Source organism: Eublepharis macularius, chromosome 18, assembly GCF_028583425.1.
Source record: "Eublepharis macularius isolate TG4126 chromosome 18, MPM_Emac_v1.0, whole genome shotgun sequence".
NCBI classification, from domain to species: Eukaryota; Metazoa; Chordata; class Lepidosauria; order Squamata; family Eublepharidae; genus Eublepharis; species Eublepharis macularius.
Genome location: NC_072807.1, coordinates 20,314,396 through 20,339,197, shown reverse-complemented (window position 1 = coordinate 20,339,197; position 24,802 = coordinate 20,314,396). Strand labels below are relative to the sequence as shown.

The 24,802-nt window shown below is 40.6% G+C and overlaps 2 protein-coding genes across 2 annotated transcripts in view; one reads left to right on the top strand and one right to left on the bottom strand.

The window, feature by feature from the left end:
- Positions 1-11,301, top strand: part of IGF1R (insulin like growth factor 1 receptor) — a 192,476-nt gene extending 181,175 nt beyond the window's left edge. Inside the window, exon 21 of the mRNA XM_055002168.1 lies at positions 2,808-11,301. Within this exon, the coding sequence (XP_054858143.1) occupies positions 2,808-3,174 (367 nt within the window). The 3' untranslated portion in view covers positions 3,175-11,301. The remainder of the gene's footprint in view (positions 1-2,807) is intronic.
- A 57-nt stretch (positions 11,302-11,358) lies between these two features.
- Positions 11,359-23,959, bottom strand: PGPEP1L (pyroglutamyl-peptidase I like). Its single transcript, XM_055002169.1, has 6 exons — positions 23,847-23,959; positions 19,024-19,076; positions 14,609-14,725; positions 13,669-13,898; positions 12,225-12,389; positions 11,359-11,820 (listed from the first exon to the last, which is right to left on the bottom strand). The coding sequence occupies exons 1-5, from the start codon at positions 23,878-23,880 to the stop codon at positions 12,230-12,232; spliced, it is 594 nt and encodes a 197-aa protein (XP_054858144.1). The 5' UTR covers positions 23,881-23,959; the 3' UTR covers positions 11,359-11,820; positions 12,225-12,229.
- Positions 23,960-24,802: the final 843 nt, after the last annotated feature.

The following is a 24,802-nucleotide window of genomic DNA, read 5'->3' as shown; positions in this document are numbered from 1 at the left end:
CAGTTAGGAGTTTTTGATTCTTTGTGGAGTAAAGAGGACATTCACCTTTAAAGGCAACTGATTACAGCACAGGCATTCCAATTCCTCCAATATTTGTCACTAAGGGCTGGTTCTGATATACTTGTAGGGATGTGTTTGCTGTCAAAAACTTCTTTGGTGATGCTGCTGCTGGAAAAGGTTGGGGGGGGGGTATCGCCATTTTGCTGCACTTTTATATGGAATGCATGCCCCCTTTGGGGCCATTTTCCCCAAGATGCCGCCTGTCAGGTGAAAGATGCACGGGAAACCATTGATGTACTATTAATGGAGTGAAGCCCTTTCTGTGCCATGAAGAGGTTTGCTTCGTTGGGCAACTGCATTGCTGGAGGCATACACAAACTCAGCTTTAAAAGGACATGTGCTCTTGTTAGCAGCTCCTGTTCTCCTTTCCTTTCTGCGGAGTGTTTTCACAAATTCCATACTGGCAAATAAGAGCTGTGGCTCCCAGCAGCTTTCTGATTCTCCCTTCATCTTAGTGACTGTGTTCCATTCCTAAGACGGTGTAAGTGAAGGCTGTAATCCCCCTGGGTAAAGAAAACTTCCTTTTATGGGAAGTTCTGGAATGGCTTAAAGGAAGTGTCACGTGGGCTTGCTGGCACGGATGTCACATGTGCCATTCCACTGGTTGTGGTATCTCTGCAGCAGTGCCCCTTCCCTGGCCGCAAGGCAGAGAGCCAGCCGATATCCACTGTTCTTGGCCCTTGTCTGATTCTTCTAGTCAGAGACAGAGTAGTCAGCTGGGGAAGAATAGCAGTTAAGTAATAGCAGTGGATCATGGATACTTACGTCACAGACTTTTTCCTTGGTTGTGAGGGTGTGAGTGAAGGGAAGCTGTTCAGGTCTTCTGCAGCAAGCTGAACTTGTTTCAAAAGAGGGCAAGTTGGAAAAGCAGTGGAAAATGCCATTTTGCAGTTTCCATGTTTGCATGACGGCTTTCTCTAAAAACAAAACGTTCATTTGTGCAATAATGCTTTTTCCCAGAGCTGTAATCTGCATTTTTGTTCTTAAATAGTGACAGTCTTTGTGTTAGTTTGGAATATGGTCCAAAAATGTATGTTTTTGTTTAAATTGCCATTTTTAATAACACCATTTTAGTTGAAAACTCCTTTCTCGAGCATTATGCCTCTTATGTACTGGGCACGTTCTATTTTTAGATGCACAATACCACACAAATATTAGCTAACCCACAACCATAAACATTTAAGACCAGGTGATTTAACATTTATCAAAAATGACGTAATCAATGGTAAATTCATATATACCTCAGAATTTCCTCTTTAGCACTCTCTTCCAGTTTAATTGAGTTCCAGTGCACAATAAACAGCTGCCAAGTCTTAATAAAGCTTTCTTCAGCATTTTCTTTTCCCATCCCAGATTTCACTGCTGTTATCTTGTTCACTTACATAATAAACCAGCTTTATGCACCTAGACTATTGGCCTTTGAAATGCATCCTTGTTTGGGCAGCTGCCAATAACCTCTTAACTAAATTTCTAATTCCTGATTTCAGCTGTCTAGGGAGAAGCCCCCAAATGGCATTTTTGGGGTTGCATGGTAGTTTTTTCCTTTATAATATCCTGTCTTTATAATATCATCTTGTATTTTGAATACATTCCACTAGTATTCTTTTGCTAAAAGAACCTACTTTACTATTCAGCATCTTTTGGAAGGGAATTTTTCTGTTTTTGGGATTCTCTCTAGTGTTAAATATGACCTGTGCTCTACCTTTAAAGTGTTTTCTCTTGTACTTATGTTCAAGGAACATCTTGTAATGTCTCTGTGTAGATTAAGCTGCGCGTTCATAACATGTAATTCTCCGGTGGTCCAGGAGTGGGGCAGTCTGTACTATTGGGAACGTAGCTCCTCCTCTCTGAAGCAGGGTCAGCTGACTCTTTTGATCCCCGAGAGGAGGGGCTCGTTCCTGGTGTCTCCAGTTTTTCTGGCCCTGCCAAAGAGCAGAATGGTTCCGACTGTGCTCTTAAGAGAGCAGCGATCCTGGCAACAAACTCCAACAAAATACTGAAGAAGGAGGATTGGAGACTGGCTTGAGGGAAGAGTGGGGTTGGTGGTCCCTCCCCTCCCTCTTCCTGAGTCATGGTGCAGAGCGTCCGAGCTGATGGCCCTAGGTGCTGCCTAGATCCACAGTCCTCAGACCAGCCCTCCAATGAGTCATTGGACGGCAGAGGAACTGATGGTGCTAGTGCATGCTTGACCCTCTGTACAACGTGAGCTCCTGACGAGGGCACCAGCCAGGAGGCTATACTCCCACCCCGGTTATCTGCCTGCCCTGGTGCATTGTAATTCCCCCCAATCCCACAGTGTATGTAGAGAGGATTGGGAGGTGTATGTAGTCCCGTTGGAGACTTTTATGGTGTGAGAAGAAAGCTATCAACATCTTCCAGTTTCTACATTTGCTGCACAGTACTAGAGGCAGCCAGAGTGAGTTTCTGGGAAGTTCTTGTGTGATCTTATGCCTGCTTGAGTAATAGACATTTGCTCTTTCAGCAATGATACAGAAATCCTGGGTCTGTATCTTGATTTCACAGGTTGTTCTGGTTTCTTGGGGAAGGCAGGAGCTTATAACTGCTCTGCTCAGGGTTCTGGCTTGAAGATTTCCCCCTTTCTGCATTTAGACTTGTCCTTTTTTCCCAACCAGTGAAATCTTTGGCTGGCTGAGGTGTCAGAAACATGACAAGCATACCCAATGTAGCAAAACCAAAATTGTCGTAAAATGAGGGTGGTAACACTTACATGTCTCTTTCTTTCTCAGTTTCGAGCTGATGCGTATGTGCTGGCAATACAATCCCAAGATGAGACCCTCCTTCTTGGAAATCATTGGGAGTATCAAGGATGAGCTTGATCCAGCCTTTAAAGAGGTCTCCTTCTTCTACAGCGATGAGAACAAGCCCCCTGACACGGAAGAGCTAGACTTGGAGACAGAGAACATGGAGAGCATTCCTTTAGACCCCTCCTCTACCCTCCAACCTTCGGACAAACACTCAGGACACAAAGCAGAGAACGGCCCCGGCATGGTGGTTTTGCGGGCTAGCTTTGAGGAGAGGCAGCCCTACGCACACATGAACGGGGGACGCAAGAACGAACGAGCGTTACCTCTGCCCCAGTCTTCAGCCTGCTGACCTTTGGAACCAGGTTTTTGCAAATACGTACACACGTGTGTATTTGGGGGTAGGGGAAGCAAGCAAGCAAGAAAAAATAACAATATATTCAAAAGCCTACTGTACCTCAGTGGATCTTCAGAACCGTCATAGCTGCACACAGGAGACTCCTCTTCATTTAGAAGTTGAAATAACTTTTTTTTTTCAATATGCAAGCAGAAGATGGTTTCAGCAAAAGAAACTCTGTATGCGGGGCGCACGGTCAGCCTTCTAAAACTCTTAACGTTAACACTTAATAGCAACACAAAACTTGAGAATCTGACGCGTGTCTCCCTTTTTTCTCCTCTTTCTCTCTGCTTCATAATGGGAAACATATCTGCGTGAAGTTCAACTGTATGGCACTTTTTTATCACATCAGAGAAAATTGCAGGCCAGCCAGCTCTTCGTTACCCCTTGCAAGTACCTGCTTAACACTGTAGGTTGTTAAAACAAAAAGAGGATTCAAAGGAAAAAAAGGACTGGATTTTTAATATTATTCCTTGATCTTTTTAGGATCACATAGAAGAATAAAGAAGGGCCATTGTTTGTCCAAGGCTGTTAACAGTTTTCAACGCTGCCAAATTTTGCCAAAAAAGAGGAACTTTTTCTTTTAGGATTTTTTTGTTGTTGTTCGTAGGCATAGAAGGAGCAAATTAATCACAGGCTCCAGTTAAATGAAATACTGACCAATACACTCGATTCAATCATACACTGGCATTAAAAAAAAATCAAATTGCTAGATATCTTTTTCAGCTGGACAAAACCTGATTATTTTTTTCCTTCATGCAATTGAGAACGTAAGGGGGTTGTTGAGGTTTAAATAAATATTCCCCTCCTTAGATGAATTCTGGACAAAAGAGGCATCGGTGAGCCAAATCAGAGGGGGTGGGGGAAGAGATATCTTGTGCAGAAATTCAGCAGCACTCCAAAAAGGAAATAAAGGCAGACAAAACCAGAAGGGATTTTCATAAGTTGTTCCTGCTGTCCTTGGCAGGCTTGTGGAAAAACAAACAAACCAACAACTAAGAGAAACACACAAATTGGAGGAGAATACCCAATTAAATGGATTCAAGCATCTAACACTTTGTCAACCTTTTCTCTCTGTTACTAAGACTTCAAAAAGGTCTTGCAGTTCTATGTTAGACCATGGATCATTGCATACACATATGTCTTTTTGTGTCACTTTTATAACTTTTTTACAGTTCAGATACTCATCTATATGTCTGTACAGAAAAAAGCTGCTATTTTTTTTTGTTTATCTTTGTGGATTTAATCTATGAAAAAAATCTTCAGGTCTACCCTTTCCCCTCCCCTTGCCACCCCTTACCCCCCACCCCATTCCCAGAAAATTTTCTTATGCTTTGTACTTTAATGTGTAACTTCTATTTTTTTTGCCTGTCCTCGCCTTCCCAAGACGCGATACCTGAAACATGATTTGCCATGAACTGTTTAATGCCTTCTATAAATAATTTCTGCTTTTATTTCACGCTCTCTCTCTCTCTCCCTCCCTTTCTGCTACTTGTTTGAACAATATTTAGGCTGTTCAGGGTTAAAACTCTCTTTAGGTGAAGTGGGGGTGGTGATAGGGATAAGCTGCTGGTAAGACTCTCTCGTGTGTCTTGGCCAGGGCTATCTCCTCCCTTCGAACAACTATATTCTCGTTTTCCTCACCACCTTTTGCCCATACAACACCCAAGTCTGTTACAGCGCAAGGTATGATACAAACTCAGGTCGGGGGGCGGGGGGGGGGGGGAAGGTTCATTCTTTGTAGTTCATCCTTATTCAGTGTTCATATTCATTGATGTATAGCCTCGTCCCAGCTCACACTTCGTTTTGAGGTTGCGTTTCAAACAACCGCACACAGAAACCTACATGCGTATGTATCTTAATTGTGGGATGTAACAGCTTTTGAGCCGCAGATACCAGGCTTTGGGGGTCATCCTTATTATTAGTTTGTTTTTTTTTAATTTTAAAATGAAACCTTGTTTAACGTTTCCATCCCATCAACAACATGTGTTTTGTTGTTTTCCACTGACAGTAATGAGGTTGTGGAATGTTTCTGATAGTAGGATGTGGCCAGTATAGTTAACCAAATCACATAAGAGAGTTGCTGGTAGGTTCAGGTTCCCCCCCCCCCGAAAACGGCCACTGGTTACAAGTGGAGGCAGGCAGCAAAACAGAGATGTGAGTCACACTGGACGAGCTGCTGACCGCGTGGTCGAAGTGTTCTGTTGCGACAGCGGCAGGTATGTGTGCAAGCTCCTGCCTGGTGAGTCAGACCAAGCTCCCCAAACAGGAGCTCCTGAATTGAGTTGCCGAATGCCTTTCTGAGGAGCCGCATAGAGAAGACCACGGTTCCCAGTTGCCTGAAATCAAAGGGTCCCTTAATACGAAATCCAATGGCTAGAAAGCATTGATCCAGCCACCAATCTTTCAGCAAAAAGGGTTGTTTTGGGATGGAAATGTTGAATTGTTCTGTGTTCGTTTGTTCTCTCTCTCTTCGGTTTGTTTGAGTAAGAACAAAGAATTAAAAATATAATTGCTAGATGTGACTGGAGATAAGATATGTTTGTAGTGCTTTTTTGTCTTGCTTGTATAGCTTCAGTCCCAACATCATCTTTTCACCTCTGTCCTGTAGTTTATTTTTTTCCCCTTTAAAAAGAAAAAAAAAGAAAAAGAAAAGGTATTCTATGTAGGATTTTTTTTATTTATTTTTGTGTTATCAGTTTAAATCACTGTAGAGGTGCCCCATATTAAATTTAAATGCTGAGATAAGGGTTTTTGAGTTATGACGGGGGGACAGTTTTTAAATTTTTTTTTCAAACATTTATCTACCTCACTCTTAATTTTTTTTTGTGTGTATATATAAAATATACATCTCACATTTCTCAGCAGCCGACAATATACTGTTGAATACTGGTAACCTCATTCATTGTACAAACCACATCCTCCAGGTTTCGGAGAAGGGAGGCTATAACTGAATCCAAAAGATCGCTTAAAAAGTTGGTAGATGCTGTGTTTAAAACAGCCCAAACCCTGTGTTTCCATGACATAGAGAGGGCTGACAAACAATTATTTCAGGGGATCGTTCAAACTAAAATCCATAACTTCTTTTTAAAAAGTTCTCGTGAAAAGAACAGCGCGGTGAATATCCTTGCACACTGTGCTGGTGAACTCTAGAAGACTAGCACAATGGAAACGTTACAGAACCACGTCTTCTGGCCTATGAATTACTAGTTCTCTCTTGAGTTTAAAATGAGGAATCTGTTAATGCATTATTCAGGTACCAGCCATACACAAATTTTGGAAGGTCACACTTCTGTATATGGAGGCGAGGGCAAAGTTGATGTGCTCTTAAAACACCACAAGCCAAAAAAGGATGCTTGAACATAGTAGTACCTAAAAATGGAATGGTTCTTTGGGCCAATCCAGCAAAGTTGAATCAAGAAATCATCAACTTTAGATCTTTTTCATTAGATGCTTCTGTGCTTTATCTCTTGTTTTATATAGATCTTTAAAAACATTAATTGAATGTTAGGATATATCTTTTCCTACACCCCAAAGCAAGTCTTGTTGGCATTGATTCTGATCAACCTGTTGACAGATTCTCCCAACAGGTTCTCTTGTTTATGAATTGGAGTATTAACCAAATGCACCTACCTTGAAGATTACATCATCGCTGTCCCCCACCTCCGCCAGTAGGGCAGATTGTCCCTGCAAGAACTGTTTATGGTAGCTGAATAATGCTTAAATATTTTGAGATGCGCAAGGCTTCTCAGATACATTACCAGTTCATTTGTCCCTTTGAGAGAGCTCGGCTGTCTAGTTCCAGTGGGGCTAGAGAGATTGAGAATCCTTGGGATCCCCTTTGCTTTTAATTTCACTGATTAGAAACTTTTCTGCCTGGTGATCTTTTTGTTATTCGAGTGGTGGCCTCTCCTCTCTTGCACATATTCATCTCCACAATCCGTGGGGATCCTCAGATCTTTCAGCTGGCTAAGAGGGTTTTGTTAAAACTGTCCAAGTTATTATTTTTTTTTAATTGTATGTAGGTGGTTTAAAAATATTAGGAGAGAACACTAATATTGTAGTGCCCATCTTAATATACGTTTCAGAAGCATTCAAGTGTAAGGCAGTTGTGTGACTGAACACGTGGGCGCATGAGATTACGGCAGCCTGTCTGGACCAAACCACCTCAACTCTACCATTGTGTTCTGCACTCGCAACATCTGAACTAATTCCATGTTGGTATCCACAGCTCTTTCTATACTGGTATTTTGTGTGTGTGGGTGTGTCCCAGATCACTTTACCTACCTGGTATTTCTCATACAGTCCTTCTGTTGATAGTAAATATTATTTATGCATGTCAAACATTAGTGATTTTAATGTTGGCTTGGTAATGGGCACAAGACTGCCTCTTTTTGTCATGGGTTGGAGAAGCTTTTTTTCCCTAGATCTTGATATGAGTTTGAATCGCCCTTGTAAAAATTCAATTTGTATGCCTAATGGTAAGCTCAGAAGACCTAGCAAGAGGTGACTGTCCAATGTAGAAATATGTTGAATTGGGGGAAGACAGAAAGATGAATTATTTGGGCAAGTGTCTCGTCTTTAGTAAAGAAGCAACTGTTTTTCCCCATTTTACCCATTGCAGTTTAGAGGTGAACTGCCCCTGAACACGTTTAGCTATCATGGAAATAGACATGGCCCTCTAAGTGCCTAGTTCCCTTTTAAAGCTATCTAAGTCACTGGCCATCACTGCATCTTGTGGCAGTAAGTTCCATCAGATACGTGTGAAGAATTTGTGTGTGTGTCCTGAATCTACTATTCGTCAATTTAATTGGATGAGCCCTAGTTTTTCTAGTATGAAGAAATGAAAACTTTCTCAACACCATACCCATTTTTAAATAAAACTATACCACATTTCTTATTTGCAGTCCGTTTGCCATCTTGTTGGCCATTCACTGAATACGAAGAAAGAAATCCTTTTTTGGAGTATTCATGGTCCCTTTCAGCCTTCACCATTCTGAATAATTTGGTGTCATCCACAGACTTGGCTACCTCACTGACCTATTCACCTATTTATTTGGGGGAGATATTTGGCTAGGGCTTGTAATTCCCCCAGATGGCCCCTCCCCAAAATGCTTTTTAAAAGTTGATGTTAGGTTGGCTGCCTTTCCATTCTCCAGTAAGACTGTGTAGACAAGCTCACATTTTTGTTGAGATCAACAGTTTCATATGTAATAACTTTGTATGCTGTCCAGACACAGTGACATACTATTCTTTTTTAAAAATTTATCACTAAGCCCTAGAAGAACTTCATCTCATGTGATCTTTGTTTGACTTAGTGGTTAGAAATCCTCATCACAAATAAGTGGTTCAGGCACAAGAGTCCATCATAGTGAGCTTTTCTTGGTTTCAAAGGAAGGAGTTGTATAAAGACAGAAGTGTTAACAAGTAACAAGTTCAGCTTGTTTAGACAATAACTAGACATAAAAACAGGCTGGCTTCCAGCTAAGTGTTGGCCTTTCCTCAATACTTCTGCTCCTTGAGAACAGTTTCCAAGTGAAGTTGCAGTTGGTAATCGCTGATGCTGCTGTTTAGATCCTCTGGGAACAGCAGAGGGTTGTTTGGCACAATCCATGTCTGAATGAATGACACTCCTATTGTTGGTATAATTTTTCTATATAGTTATATTAAAACTTTCCATTCCAATAGTCAGTAACAATTTCTTGTTACTCTTTAATTTTGTTTGTCAGCAATGTACTTAATCACTGGGCTACGCGACAAGTTGCGGGAGCCACAGACGATCCACTTCTTAACAACCAGTGATGAACTCCAGATACTGCAACTCAAATATTTTAAAAAATATTTTTTAAAAATTGTTAGTGATAAACTAAATCAACAAGAGAGCCCATTCATATAGGTTGAATTTTTTTTTTTTTTTGGTTGGAGGTGCTGAAGATACAGAACCCTTGGGTGATAGTCAAGGTGGTTTGAGATGGCATCTCAGTTTAGAAGGCCAGTTGGTTCTGAATTTGAGGTGCTTAACATTTCTTTTCATAGACTTTGAGAACCATGATGAGGTCTGTCTAAACTGCAGGGGAAACCCACACAAGGCTGTGTGTGAAAACGGTTGTAGTGCAGAAACACCAATCTACAGAGACACAGAGTTTGACCGAACTTCAAAAGTAGCTGTGCAACTCTGAAAGCCTCCATGCCCAGGATTCACAATTTTGTTGTTTGGAACTTGCAGAATTAGAATTAGAACCATTGCTCATTATTACATGTTTACCCTGATCCCAAACCCCACGTGAATGTGGAGCTCCTGCATACATACAGTTCTCTGTTCACTTTAATAGAAAGCAGTTCCATTCTATGACACTGTGCTTTCTGTTGATACAAATGGAGAAACCCTCGCTAGGAGGGTGGAGGAGTTCTGTGTATGCATTGGGGCTGCTGGTTGGGGACAGCTGAGATGTAAAAGTTGTGCCAGTTCCAGACGGCTTTCATTACATGTTTTGCATGTGGAACGTGTGTGTGTTACATGTGTGTGGTTGTCATCTCTTTTTTTTGTATCCTTCGTTGACTAGCAACCCATTCACATTTTCAATGGGGCTCTTAAGTCCAGTAGATTACGGGTAGTCAGTTGACAGACAAAAGATTGGTTTACAAAACAAAAACAAACCTAATTACATATTTCATTGCATTTTGTAAGTACATAGAATAATTTTTATAAAAATGTTTGTAGTTTATAAATGCCTAAAGATAATTTAAAGGGCACTTTTCAGTGTGTGTGTGTGTGTGTCTGAGCAGGTATGCGAGTGGTTTTTTTTTGGGTTTTTTTAAAAAGGATACTGGTTTTACTAGTTAGCTTTACAATATGCCAAAAAAAAATATGGATCCTGTACCAACTTGAGGTCATGGCTCATTCCTTGCCCAAGCTTAGTGTACCAGTACAGAGTAAACCCAGCATATGTTCTGTATCTTCAGTAACCTGGTCTTCCGGAGCCCTCTGGATAGATGGGATCATTTCTAACTGGTCATTTCACTTTTACTGTATGAGTGCAGTTAAATTTAACAGGTTAGGGGGGGGGAAACCTCATTGGTTAAGGAAACAGAATAAGTATTGCTGCTAAGCAGTCCTGAGCTACAATCCTAAACACAGTTCTTTGGAAGTAAAACCCACTGAAGTCAAAGTAACTTGCTTTCAAGTAAAGGTGCTTGGGATTGGAACGATGTTTGCATTATTTAAGTACATGCTTTACTGTTGTTGCTTAGGTCGATTGAAGGATTTGACTGCATAGAGTAGATGGTGTGGTGAAAGACCATTTTCAATAGTTTTCACTGAATGAAAGACAACTGTGTTTACCGATTCCTCCTCACTTTTTATAAAACAGAAGCAGTTTTATATGCAGCCTTTACAATTTATGTAGATATTTAGCAACATTAAAGCTTTGTTTAAATGACCATCAAAGGGTCCCCTATTTATTATAATTATTTAAACAAGAATACCGAAGATCCTGTTTCTTTTCTCCAAACATGTTCCTTCCCCCTTCTTACCTGAAGGATTCTGGATAGTTTTGTTGCCTTCTTCAGAATCAATTTTTTTTTTCTGTTTTCTAAACCAGTGAGGTTTGAAGGGGAAAAAAAGGACTGGCCAGAGTTGTTCTACCTCTGGGACAAAAAAAGTTTTAAAAAAAATCAAACTAGAAAGTGCTATGGAACTGAATGCATTTGCAAACACAACATTTTCCAAGTTACCTTGTTTAAAATATAAAGTTTTTTTAAAAAATTAAAAAAAACAATAATTAACATGGCCAATTTATTACATAAAGACTTGCTGTGTATAAATTATTCCTAAAGAAATTCCTGTGTTTATATTAAAATGAATCAGTAGATGAAAAAAATTCAAAATGTTTTTTGTATATTCTGTTGTAAGAATTTATTCCTGTTGCGATATACTCTGGATTCTTTACATTATGAGAAAAAAAAAACCTTTGTCTATTTTGAATGGCTGAAGCTAAGGCTCTTTTAGTTTCTCTTACTCTGCTTTTTTCTAGTAGTTACAGTACTACATGATTAAGTTAAATAAAAAGGATTCTGTACGCATTTGTGTCTAGCGTATTGCTTTTATTCACTATCAGATGGATACTTAAAAGGAAGTGAGAGTTCCCATTGGGTTTAGACTGAAATAACTGCCTAGGATTTTATTGTATATGTTCTTTAACTTTTCCAAGGATTTTTCTTGTTCACTTTGGATTGTTCTCCTCGACAAAGGGATGTGAATGAATCGTGAAAAAAAATTCTTTACCAAAATTAGAGTTACACACATAGGAATATTTTAAAAGCCTAGTAAATTATTTCCATAGTTTTCTAACCTACTCAAAATGTTTGCAGCCTTTAATATATAGGTAAGGGATTTTTTGAAACATTGGCTTCTTCCATCTGTGCAAGGCTCAGTTGTAGGCAGGCAGACTGTTGTTCCAAAAAGGAATTTTCCTCTTCCATCTCTTTGTGTGACCAGAACTATTTACTCCACTGAAGGCAGACGTTCATACAAGCAGGAGTTCCAAGTACACACACGAGGCTCTGGGTTTCCAGTGAGTTTTAGCTTTAGTGTCATCAAGTCTACAACAAAGTTTGCATTCCATTACAAGCAGGGCTTTTTTCAGGGGGAACGGAGTTCCGGAACCTCTTGAAAATGGTCACATGGCTGGTGGCCCCGCCCCCTGATCTCCAGACAGAGGGGAGTTGAGATTGCCCTCTCAACTCCCCTCTGTCTGGAGGTCAGGGGGCGGGGCCACCAGCCATGTGACCATTTTCTCCGAGGGCAACCCACTGAGTTCCACCACCTCTTTTCCCAGAAAAAAAAGCCCTGATTACAAGTGAGGGCCAAGCTACACATGACGAATGACACTTGAACAGCAAGTGTATTTCTCCCTGTTCACTTGCCCTCCACTCAATCCACTTGCCATTCAAGTGTCATTCGTCATGTTTAGCTTGGCCCTGAGTCTTCTATAAACCATTTTTACCTGTTTTACTGCTTGCCTTGCTTCAACATTTCTAAGATAATGGTCTGCAGCTTTCTTCCAAGAAATTCTGCTGTTACCCACTTGGATAGTGGAGGCACATGGATAAATGCAGCTCTTCCATTACCATAGTAAAGTGACGTGTAATATGTAAAATCACAGATATACCTATGATACAAGAAAGGGTACATTTAACACAACACGTAACTTAATTTTTTACGTTTTAGATCCATTTTGTTATCACTGACTAACTTGAATGCATTACATCAAAACATTAGATTATTTGAGAATATTATTTTATGCAGGCATTTTTGGTCGGAGAAATTGAGGCATACTGGTTTCTTTGTTCCATTCATTTCAGTCTGGGATGCAAAGGACTCCTTTATACATGTAGGTCTGCTTCCACCACTAAATTGTTGGAGCCCTTTGCACAAGGAGTATTTCTGCCCAACGAAATGTGTTCATTGGGTTGAGATGCTAACTTGAAATAATCCTCGTATCAGAAAACGAGGGGAGATCCAAAAAAGTTTGGACTTTTAAAAATTTTTTCCTTGAATGCTGTGCCACAGTTTTAGGATGCAACTGTGGAAAAAGAGAAGTTTTATTTCCTGAGTTACATTAAGTATAAAGACTTTAGTGATGCCTAATTTCTATTCCTGGTGAAGGGGAAAAAAATTCTAGAAAGTGGCTGTTTTCATAATACGTGCTGTGAGCAGGCCCAAGTGCCTGATTATTTGCTGTGGAATGGTTCTGGGAACGTGAGATGGAATTGTGGAATAAGTATCCTCTATGAATTTGTCAAATATTACATTGTAGGTTTCAACCCAAGTTCTCTCAGGTGCTAGATATTTCTAGAAGCACTTTCACTGATGCTATCGTAACAGCCTAGTTAATTCAGTGGCTTTGTTCAGTGGCTGAACTTTTGGCTCCAAAAGTTCAGGTGATCAGTAAGTGGAGGAACCAAGGGTTGCCAGGTCCAGATTGGGAAATTCCTGTAGATTTGGGGGTGGAGCCTGGAGAGGGCGGGGTTTGAGGAGAGGAAGGACCTCGGGGGGGGATATAATGCCATAGAGGTCACCCTTCACAGCAGTTGCCTGGAGATCAGTTGTAATTCCAGGAGATCTCCAAATACCACCTGGAGACTGGCAGCCCTACAACTAATGTTGTTTGGGATTATATAGGTCCTGTTGCATTAAGTCTTTTTTACTCAAGTCTTAGATGGGTACCTGTGTTGGTCTGTTGTAGAAGAGCAAGATTCTGGTCCAGTAGCATCTTAAATACCAACTACATTTCCAGAGTATGAGAAATACTCTGGAAATGTCCCATACACATACTTTCCCCAGTATTTCCAACATGTAGATTTTGTACAAGTTTTCTCAAGGAAAATTTTCTAACGGAATGACCTATCCCATAATAGATACGGTTTCTGAATACACCAAGTGTTTACCTTCCTGCATCTCTGGAGAAAACGATATCGATCCCTTCTACCAGAAGTTTTTTCCAGACTCCCTTTATGTTGATTGTAGACTCAATTCTTTCTGGGCCTTCTAGGACACAACAGCCATCTTCCGGGAGAAACCCACAGAGATCTCTTTCTTTGTAGCCTCTGTTCTTTCCACACTGCTCCAGAATGATGATGGCTTTGGAAGCAGAATCCAGGCCAACATGAATCACAAGCTGTATGTCACCACCCAGCGAGAGAAGGTAACAGGAAATCAGACTGAAGTTCAGTTCGCTTTCTTTTAAATTTTTGCCCTAGTGATACGTTGAAATATGATATCCAAGGTTCTTTAACTGTCTATAGGGGAGAAAGTGATTGTAAAATATAGTGCAAAACTGGGCTTCAGTTTTGCTCCAGGCACATCAGATCTTTGAAGCAAGTCTCGGGAGCTCTTCCTTTTTTTACTCTGCCCCATGTTGTTGTCCAAAATGAACACCCTGCTGGTTAACCTTAGCATAAAATTGGCTCTGTAAAGATAGGAAGGTATTGGACACACATTTCTTACTTTTAAGGGTGTTAAAATATAACTTCACCAACAATGCCATATAGGCCCTTTGATTTATGCATATGCTTAGTTGTGTGGATAACAATATCTTGAGTCTGCTTTAAAGGTCTCAAGGTTCTTCCCACTTTTTACATATTCCTTTAAGCTCCTTTTGATCTCTCATGAATTTTCAGGTACAGGTACAGAGAAGTAAACTGTGTTCCCATTTCAGAACCATTAACTGCTTATAACCAAAAATATAGACTGGCTTGATTAGATACAAGTTTCTCACAACCATTCATTGTTTTCCTGAATATGCCTAGTGGGCCCTTTCAAACTCTCTCCCTTTGTTCACTGTAACGTAATTTAAATTGAAGCACTGTATTGTGTATTGCCACTTACATGGGGCTGAAGTGTTGCCCATATTTCACAGACAAGCTCTTTTGCTTTTTGGTAAGCCACTGGTAGTTCCGCGATGTGTAGGTTTACCTCACTGCCAAGGCCAAGTTTGGACAGCTCCTATGGGTGAAAAAAAAAGAGCATGGGTTGTGTTGCAAAGTATCCAAATTATTTCTGAGGAAGTTTGCAGATCAAAAATAAAACAATTTGGTATAAGTGTGAAAGTGATTGCAGCATACAATGTCATAGCATGTGTTTTCTGTAAACCTAACCCATGAGGTGGTCTGGGTTTACAGCAGAGAGAGTCCATTCATTTATTGATGATGATAGTAAACTACACACACACACACACACTGAGAGAAACCACCAGATGACAGGTAACACTGTTGATAGGACCTTATTCCAGGGGTCAGAAAACATAATTAAAAAGCCAAAGTACATCAACATTCAGAGCATGAAATCAGCCAGTGTAAGAAAGCCTATTTGCATAACTGAAAATGTACCTCTTAGTGTTACTGAAAATTGATGTGTTGATTAATAAAGTTTCTAAAGCCCAAACACTGGTGTTTGTGAACCCCTTATTAGGAAGTGGCATATGAGAGGTCTCACAATAAGTACTAAAATATACCCAGGAGCATCAAGTGAGATTGTTCTAGTGCACTGGCATAAATATGAGCACGGTTTGCTCTTGGATTACTGGCATCGATTCACCTGTATCATTTCCTTTTCTAAAAAACATCTCTAAGAAGCTCTTTTGCCCCCTTAAAACTCTGCATATAGCATCCCACCTAACCCTCTAGTAGACCTTAACCTTTTCTTTTTAGAGTTGGGTTGCAAACATTTGCTTTTTTCTTTTCCTTTTTTTGTCGATCAGGTATAAGTGGTTGATAGAGACACAAATGCCACTATTTCTTCATGATCAGCATGTCTAAGATCTGCCCTTCCCTTTCCAGACTCAGAGGAACCCTCCTCTTTTCTGCTTCCCTTTGTATCAGCTGCTGATCAACCCCTAACCTAGATCAGTTACCCTTACACTACAGTTTGGTGTCGCAGTTAAGAGCACAGGACTCTAATCTGGAGAACCGGGTTTGATTCCCCACTCCTCCTCTTGAAGCCGGCTGGGTGATCTTGAGTGAGTCACAGCTTCTAGGAGCTCTCTCAGCCCCACCTACCTCATAGGGTGTTTTGTTGTGGGGATAATAATAACGTACTTTGTAAACCTCTCTTAGTGGGCATTAAGTTGTCCTGAAGGGTGGTATATAAATCAAATGTTATTATTATGATATTGTTTTGATGCATATTATTAGGCTTTCTGAAAGAGGTGGTACTTGGTAAAAATCTGAATCTGATCTTAAATATTAGACGTTTCCAAACTTTTGCAGGAGATCTAAAAGGCCTGGAAGATGTCACAACAGAAATTTTCTCTAGTACTAGTGTATGAGTGGGATAAACTTATCCCTGAAGGCTGGTTTCCTGGGTAAATGGTTACAACAATTTCTTTGTCAGCGGAAACATTGATTAGCTTTGCTCGATAAACAGTTTGACACAAACAAGCAAACAATTCCTGCAGGCAAAGTCAACACATTAAGAGAACACAGCCAGCTGTGTTTTTCCTGTGACAGGAAGGGTCTTGGAGAGGCTGTTGCATCATCTTGCATAAGAATGCCGTGTTATGTGTCTGTTTTTCCCCAAAGCACAACCCATACTGGCTTACAATTAGCATTTTATCTTCTCTCTCACACTTAATTTCTGTGTTTTGGTCTCTGTTCTGTGACTGGTCAGTTTATGGTCAGATGACCAACTGGAGCTATCTCTCCCCCCCCCCCCCCCGGCCGCGGGTGCAATGACCAAGAATAACAGTTAACCACACAGCCACTGTGCACTGTCCACATGGTCTCGAGAGAATAAGATTTCTCAGTTACATCAACTAAGATAATAATATGGTATGAGAGCAAGATCTGAGTCCCGTAGCACTTTAAAAACCAACAAGATGTCCAGAGTATACGCTTTCAAGAATTAAGCTTCTTTCATCAGATACTTTCATCAGAACTTTGACTCTTGAAAGCTTTATACCCTGGGAAACTTGTTAGTCTCCAAGGACCTACTAGTTTTGCATCTTGCTCTTCTACTGAAGACTAACATGGCTACTCACCTGAAAATATGGTATGAGTTTATCTTTCAAGTTAAAATACATCTGTTATCAAGTGAGACTTTAAAGCCCAGCAATCCAGTATTCCATCCTTTCTCCCCCGCCCCTGCCCCGTCAACTGCATTTATACACAGAGATAATGTGTCTACAAAGGTGACCAGGAGGTTGAAGTAACTGCACAGGAAGCTTTCAAAAGCCTCGCAAGGATAGAACTATACCTGAAGTCCAATTGGAGGCTGTGTGCATGGCAGTCTTGAATAGGACAGTGGACTGGCTGAGCCAGAAGAAAAACAAGGCAGATCAGAAACTACATTCTGCCATGATCAGTCAGATCAGCTTGTACTTCAGAAGAGTCAGTAACTACACATTTGCCACAAACAAGTACAGGAATTCTTCTCCTCAGGAAGTACAGAGGGAAATACTCTTGTTAGTAACTGGAAAAGAGGACTCCTTTCTGTGTTTCCCCCCCACTGAAGCTTATCCCAAGGATAATTCAGAACACAAACACAGAACTAGTTCTGATTGCGCTATGTTAGTCACGCAGATCATAGCACCTAGACCTGAATGGATGGTTATCCCAGTTGCTATGGCACTTTTCTACAGAAGCAGGATCTACTTTCTCAGGGCACAGTTTTCCATCCTCCGTCTTCCTGCAGTTGGCCACCTGGAGATGAAGCAGAGGCAGCTTTGGGCCCTAGGATATTCTGAGGTTGTTAAAGCCACTCTGTTGTCCTCCCAAAACACTTCCACTAATAGGGCGCACATTAATACCTGGGGACGTCTTTGCTTCCTGATGTTAGTGACAAATCTGGCCTGAAAAAAGATTGATGTGTGAGATTTTCTACAGGTCTTTCACTCTGGCCTTGCCTTTAGCACTAATGCCCTCAGTTGTCCGCTGACAGATATTTTGGATGTTCTAGGGTCCAAATGATAGTTTAAATTGACAATTGGATGTTTTTTAAGATTTGAGAGATGCTTTTCCAAGATGTGAGCTCAATTTGAGGGTCAAAATGGAAGCTTCCTCCCATTAGTATCATCATAATGGGAAGACCAGAAATTAGACTGCACTGGAATTCATGTGAAGTTAAAATTTCCTTCCTCAATAGATTTCGACATACTGAATAAACCACTCGTGTATCAAAGATTCTGCTTTATTAAAAGTAGCAGTGTTTTTAGCTACATGCAAAGCAACCCGGGTGGCAAATCAAAGAGAGGCTTTGATGTGTCTTTGGCCTAGAGGTAAAATTAAGCTGGCACATGCTGGTACTAACTACTGGTAAGAAAGTGGCTGAAATGGCACCTCCCATTTTCTGCTCTGAGCCATCCAAGTAAACACTGAACTGGTAAGCAATTAAAGTAACTTGTGCTTCAGGATTTTGGTATGTTTAATTATACGCTGTTTTAGCTTATTGTTACATAATTTTCTGGAATAGTTGAAGACTGACAGCATTCTACAAAAAAAATCATTAATTTGTTCTTGCCTCTGGCTTTTCTAACTTGAAGATAAACCAGACATTAATTTCACCACCGATAATATTATGGTACCTTACCTAAACTTAGGGCCAACAGAAATCAGACAATAGTGAATGAAACAATTGTTTTGTGAGGTTTGGAGAATAAATCAAGATGGGTTGGGACAATTTATTGGGCCATCTGGGATGAGTAAAATATTGAAACGACATTAAGGAAGTTCTTTTGTAGTAGCTTCATTTACTTACTATCTCATGGATCGAATGAGCATCTAACAGGATTTCTATTCTGAGCACCACATTCCTAGAACATATATTATTTGGCCTCTTTTCACCACTCCATTCAGAGTCAAAATGGCTTACCAAGTCAACCCTCCTCCCTGCACACACACAACAAGGAACCAAAGAACACAAGTTATCTAACAACAAGAACAAAACTGTAGTTTGAGAGAGTTTAGTATCAAGTTCAGTCACTGGGAAAATGTTTTTGATAATTAGGATTATCAACGTCCAGTCTTTGCTATCTGTGTAGTTCATGCACTTATCTAAAACCTAGTTATCTATATGAAAAATTATGGCTCTCTGAACAGCTTTAATAGCTTACTTGACTTTATTTGCTTCCATTGAAATCCTCCCTCTGTAGTCATTTTGTTATATGTTCATATATTTTTGTTTGAATGTATATCACAAAGGATCATCTTTTGCTTCAAGTAATATAAAACACAAGGTAATAGTCTGCATCTTGCTTTTTTTTTTTAATTTAAGGAACAGAATTTGGTCCTGGATGTTTAATTTCTTACCTTCACTGCTTCCCAGCTAGAGTTAACAAGATGCTGTCTAAAGGGCCCAAATCCTGGAGGGGAAAAAAATTCAAAACCAGAAATATTATTATAACACTTTTTACACCACTGAATCTTTGAGTCGGAGGTGCCATGTTTCAGCAGTTAGGGCATATGCTTGAGAAGACTTCAGGTCCAATCCTGGTCTTCAAGGTTCATTTTGAGGGGGAACGTGCAGGAACGCAGTTCCAGCAGTTCCCCAAAGAGGTCACATGACAGGCCCAGCCCACCTGACTCTCAGTCATTTTGGGCCCGTTTTGGCCTGGATTGGGGCCGAAACGGCTCGGATAGGGCCTCTGACGGGTGGTGGATCACTCTCCCACTCAGCACTGGCCCGATCCTGACCATTTTGGGTCCCTTTGTGGCCATTTTCAACCCCTTTTTGCCATTTTGGCCTTGAATGGCCAGGATTGGGTCCAAAACAGCCAGGATAGGTGATGTCGGGGGGTGTGGCATATGCCAATGGGTTATGCAAATGAATTCCTCCAGCTCTTTTTCTACAAAATGACCCCTGCTGGTCTTCTCAAATTAGAAGGTTAAGTTAGTAGCTGATGTGAAAGACTTCTGCCTGAGACCCTGGAGAGCTGCTGCCAGTCATAGAAGACAATATGGACCTTGATGGACTAGTGGTCTGATTAATTATAAGGCAGCTTCATGTGTCCATGTGATTTATGTGCCATGTGATCATTTTCTCCATGGGCTGATTTTGTCCCTGTAGAAAATTTAATTCTTTTTTACTCCAAGGCTCTCTTCACAGAGAGGGTTTTCTCAGGTTTCATGGCTAAGTTGCAGCAGAGCTTTTGGAGTATCCACAGAACAGTATTTTCTAATTGTCCACTTTCCACGTTTTTGTCTTCCCTGTTTTGATGCAATCATTCTCAAACCAGTCCAAGCATCTTTGCATGTTTGTAGGTCCTGCCCACTTCAGCACTGACTTCCCAGCTTTATGACCCCAGCAGGTGCCAATTCCCCCTCCCATGAGAGGGCTTCCTTTAAAAAGACAGTAACTGACAAATCACAGTAGCCTTGAGATATAGATACCTCAGTTCGCAATTTTAAACTGTAACAATATGCCGATTACCAAATATATAACTGTAGCTTACAATCTGTAATCGACCCACTACTGTGGCCTAACACTATAGTGACATCAGTTACCATTTTTTAAAAGCCTTGAAAAGCTCTCAGGTTGCCTGAAAATGGAAAGGAAAATGCTCTGCTACCTCTGTGAATGCTTTGACAGAGACAAAAAGAACATAAAACTTTGTTGCTGTTTGGATAAAGCTCATTAGCATTAAGAAGATTTTAATTTCTCCTCTCTCCCTTACATTACACACATCCTTTAAGAAATCTACTAAGTGGGTCTTGCAACAGATTGGCATATAAATGTATGTTAAATAAGAATAATTTTTCATAGATGTATCCTACTCTTTCCTACCTTTAGGCTCACAAAACCTTGTAAGGTACCTTAGGCTAAGGGCCAAACTACAAGTGACAAATGACGCTTGAATGGCAAGTGTATTCCTCCCTGTTCACTTGCCCTCCACTCGATCCACTTGCCATTCAAGTGTCATCCGTCACTTGTAGCTTGGCCCTAAGTGGCCCAACAAAACTACCTGTGGGGATTTGAACTCAGGTTTTCCCTGACCCTCTCAAGTGTTACCAGAGAAAGAACAAAGAAAAATTGTAAGGGGGATGAATCTAGATATTGAGGAGCTTCACAACTGTTTATATCTATTTCACTGCTCTTTCAGGACAAGAAACTCAATGAGCAGCTACGGTTTCTGCCAAGTTGAAGAGTATAAAGTTCAGTATGGAGTAAACAAGGGCTCCTGAGCTAGCCGAGTGAAATGTGCATGCTGCAACTGTGGTCATCAGAAACTCCTGCTGAGGTTTAAGCTGTTCTATGAAAAGCAGTGACTTAATCGTGAGAAGGTCTCCACGTATTTGAGCACCCAAACCAACACAGATCAAATTGGCAGAGTATTATTAGGCACTGTACAATGAAACCAGGATAAGTGCCAGTGAGTCTGTGACAAGCAGGTGAAATGTGATTGAGGCATTCGGTAATAACTCTCCGAAATACCTCCAAAATACACTGGTGCCTCTTACAGATATACTGCTTGAGACCTATTTAAACAAGTGCACTGCTAAAATCAGACGACCCCCATATAGGAACCAATGTCTTGATAAGACGTCAGTTTCATAGAAAGAAATATAAGCCCCTCCCTCCCAGGAACCATTGCAACATGTTAGTTGCCAGTTTGTATTATTTTTTTTAAAAATCTGAGGTTGTTCCAGAACTGAAACAGATTATCCTAATCCAAATTTCAAGGCTGTAGGCTATTTCTGATTTATAAAAACATTTTTTAAAAGACAGACCTGCAACACTGGGAAAAGGCTGGAATTAGATCTGGCTGTCTTAGATCCCTTGCCTCTCAGCATCAATTCTCCACTATGTTAGCCACAACATACAGGCTGCTTTAAAATGTCCTAAGGGACTGGATTTGTAGCGTGTATTTGTTTCTTTTCAGGGCGAATCTACGTGCTGTATCAAAAAATTTCTTTCGCATGCCCCTCAATCTAAAAAGTCATTTCCACCGTGACATAGAAGAACTTCTGGCTGAGAACCACACACAGCCCCCTTGAATGCACCGAACTAACCGCATGGTGTTCTACATTCTAGCCTGCTTGGCTTAGCTCAGAGATTTTGTGCAGGCTAATGCAAGCGTTTTATAAACCCCTTCTGCAAATTAAAAGCAGTGCTAACAGTGGTAAATAAATCCTGAGAATCTAAGTTTAACCCATGGCACACCTGTGTTTGACAGGATGCGGGGCGGGGGGGGGGGGACTCAGGGACAGACCTGGGAACATCACGTCGTTAGGTCCTCCTCAGTCATACCAGCTCAGTTTCTTTCCAAGTAAACAAAATTCCACCCCTGCCCACCATACCTCACCCCTTTTTCAAGTGATGAGAAGTTTCACTGATGAGCTGCTTACTGAGGCTGGTTCCCTTTGGAGGAGAGAGAGCACTAGTGACATCAGGCATTTTTGTAGTATGTGCTTACCTAGTTAGGTGAAAACACACCGGTAGAGAAGCAGATGCACCATCCCACATCAGGTCCCCACAGAATACTTCTATCCCCATGCTAGTTTAGCCAACTAACAGCAATGTCTCTCTGCTTCTCTCTGTCTCCTTCGGACAAAGACTGGGAAAAATGTGTATTTTTTCTTCACACACTTGCCCTTTCACTTCAGCTGGATGCATACATTTATTTATTTATATCCTGCTTTTCTCCCCAGCAGGAACTCAAAGTGGCTTAGAGGATCATTCTTCCCTCCTGCATTTTCTCACAACAACAATCCTTTGAGGTAGGTTAGGCTTGAGAGAACGTGACAACGTGACTGGCCCAAGGTCACCTGGCAAACTTCCATGGCACAAATGGGGGATTTGAACTCAGGTGTCTCGAGATGCAAGTTGACATTCTATCCACTATGCCATGACAGTGGAAAAGGTGAAATATCTCCTAGAGTCAATGGTCATTTGAACAAAAAAAATATTTCCTGAGAATTAAGGCTAACTAAGGAGACACAATCACTAAAACACATTACCGTTTCCTTTTATAATATAAAATAGACTGAGGCACACTGATCAGAGGGCCAGCTCCCAACAGTATTTATACCAACACACCTCTCTCTCAAAATAGTGTATCAATAACCAGTACTGAGGTTTCCTGTTGACGTTATTGAAGAGAATGCTTGTAAAGTTATGGGAGTGGAGAAGAAAGGGTGGACAGATATAAACTTGTTTTTGGATCATGAGGACATCAAAATGAATTCTTTGTCTTACATAATACTAAATGACTTCTCTGCCTCTTCTCCACATCCTGGTTAGTCAAAGTTATAGTTGGAGACATCTGAACTGGTTCTGCCTGCCCTGCAGCTATTTTAACAAACCCTAAAATAATCTTAAGATGTGTTTAATTGAAAACAGCAACAAGCAGGTTCTCTTTGATGTCCCTTCAGTCTTAGGCCTGTGTCCTTAGATAGCCTGTAGTGGAAAATTATCCAGCAACTCACATGTCAAGCCTGTACGTAATGATTGCCTTTAGAACAGACAGTGGCATAACAGAGCGCAACAGTGTGCAAAAGCATTCCAGGAGCGTTTTAACCTTTTAAAGCGCAATCCCTCTCTGTAATCAGTTACGTCTGAAGTGGTGATTCAGCATTAACTATAACTGGCAAGAAAAATGTTCAAATCTGGCTCTGGGGAGTTGGGCCAAGGTACGCTCCTTTGACACATTACATTTTATTTATTCTAAATTCATTATCTTAACTTTTTTTTTAACCGAAAAAAAAAATCGCCTCGCTGTGTGTTTGAAACTGAAAAGCTGAAATCTGACATTTCAATTTGACATTCTCTGATTATTTGGTATTGGGAAGCAGTTGTGTTCTGTGGCTCCTTTCAGGTAACCCTTAACTAGTTTTACCACGGGAAAGGATGTCAACAGGCATTTTCAGAAGTGGCAGTAATAGTAAACAACATATCTACTTGGATAGAGGCAAGCGTTTCTCCCCCAGCCCCCCTCCACCATGCCTTTTGACTTTCTCAGTAAGTTGTACCAGTGAGTTTTTCTATTTGGATATCCAAATAGTAGTTTTTCTCCTTCTGTCTGCATCCCACCCACCCTTTCCTGGGAGATTCTTATGATAAAGAGTATTTTGGTTTCTGGGAATTCCATGTTGGGCTAAAAGAGGAAGTATTTTTTTAAAAAACAAAATCTTACCAGTAACAACCACGGTTTTTGAACTGACATCCATTTCACTTGGATCCTGAATGTGAAATATGGCAGTCTTTCACTTCCCAGCACCAATCATCAATCTGTGACAGCTTGCTTGGTCCGGGCAGCTTGTGTCATATACTTCCTCCATCTGTTCCAAAATGTCCATCTGCCTATTGGTCAGTGGAAAAACACTTCATTCGAACGGGGGTAGTTCTGGTTTCACTTGATTATTTCGAATTGGTTTTATTTTTGTGCATCTCTGATGTTTAAGAACACCTATTTACCAAAAGAAAAAAAGAGATTCCCCCCCTTTCATTTTAAGGATTTATGATGTAATGTTTTATAAATATAAAGGCCATTTCAGATTGTCAAAGAGACTGTACTAATGTGACGTTCTTCTGCATATCCTATGCCTGGATATAAACTCTATGGAAACAATAAATAATGATGGAGAGTAGATGTGATGCTGTTATGCATGTCAAAATGAGTTCTTGGTTGGAATAAACTCCATAGAAAATTTGTTATGGGTGGGAACACCAAGCCACTAAAACTACTACTGTGTACTGAGAAATGTACTATTTTGCCTCGCTCCCCAGTTGATGATGATTCTGAGGTGGAGCAAGAAATCACAGAGGTCACACAGGTATCCAAAGGATATAATGCATATATCCAAAGGACAGAATGGATATAACGTAATAATGTCTGATCTCAAGTGACCTGCACATATATCAGGTATGCATATTCACTCTATTAAACACATTAAGACAAAAATCACTTTAAGTATGTCATCTTAGGGAAGTGGCTGGACTATAAGAAATGTTAAAGGTTAGGGATATTGCAGAAAAACTGAATTAATTCTTCACCGTGGAAGTTGTTGAATAGATATCCTCACCGGAACTGCTATTTTCAGGGAGGGTGTTGAAGCAGTGAGTTAAATAGAGTCTAGAGATGAAGTTCAA

What these genes read in the sequence shown, in the direction of transcription:
- PGPEP1L (XM_055002169.1), bottom strand. Translation starts at nt 23,880, where the DNA reads ATGGATGTCAGTTCAAAAACCGTGGTTGTTACTG. An exon ending in CTAGCTGGGAAGCAGTGAAG is followed by an intron (nt 14,726 to 19,023) that starts GTAAGAAATTAA and finishes TTTCACCCATAG; the next exon opens with GAGCTGTCCAAACTTGGCCT. An exon ending in TTCTCCAGAGATGCAGGAAG is followed by an intron (nt 12,390 to 13,668) that starts GTAAACACTTGG and finishes CTTGTATCATAG; the next exon opens with GTATATCTGTGATTTTACAT.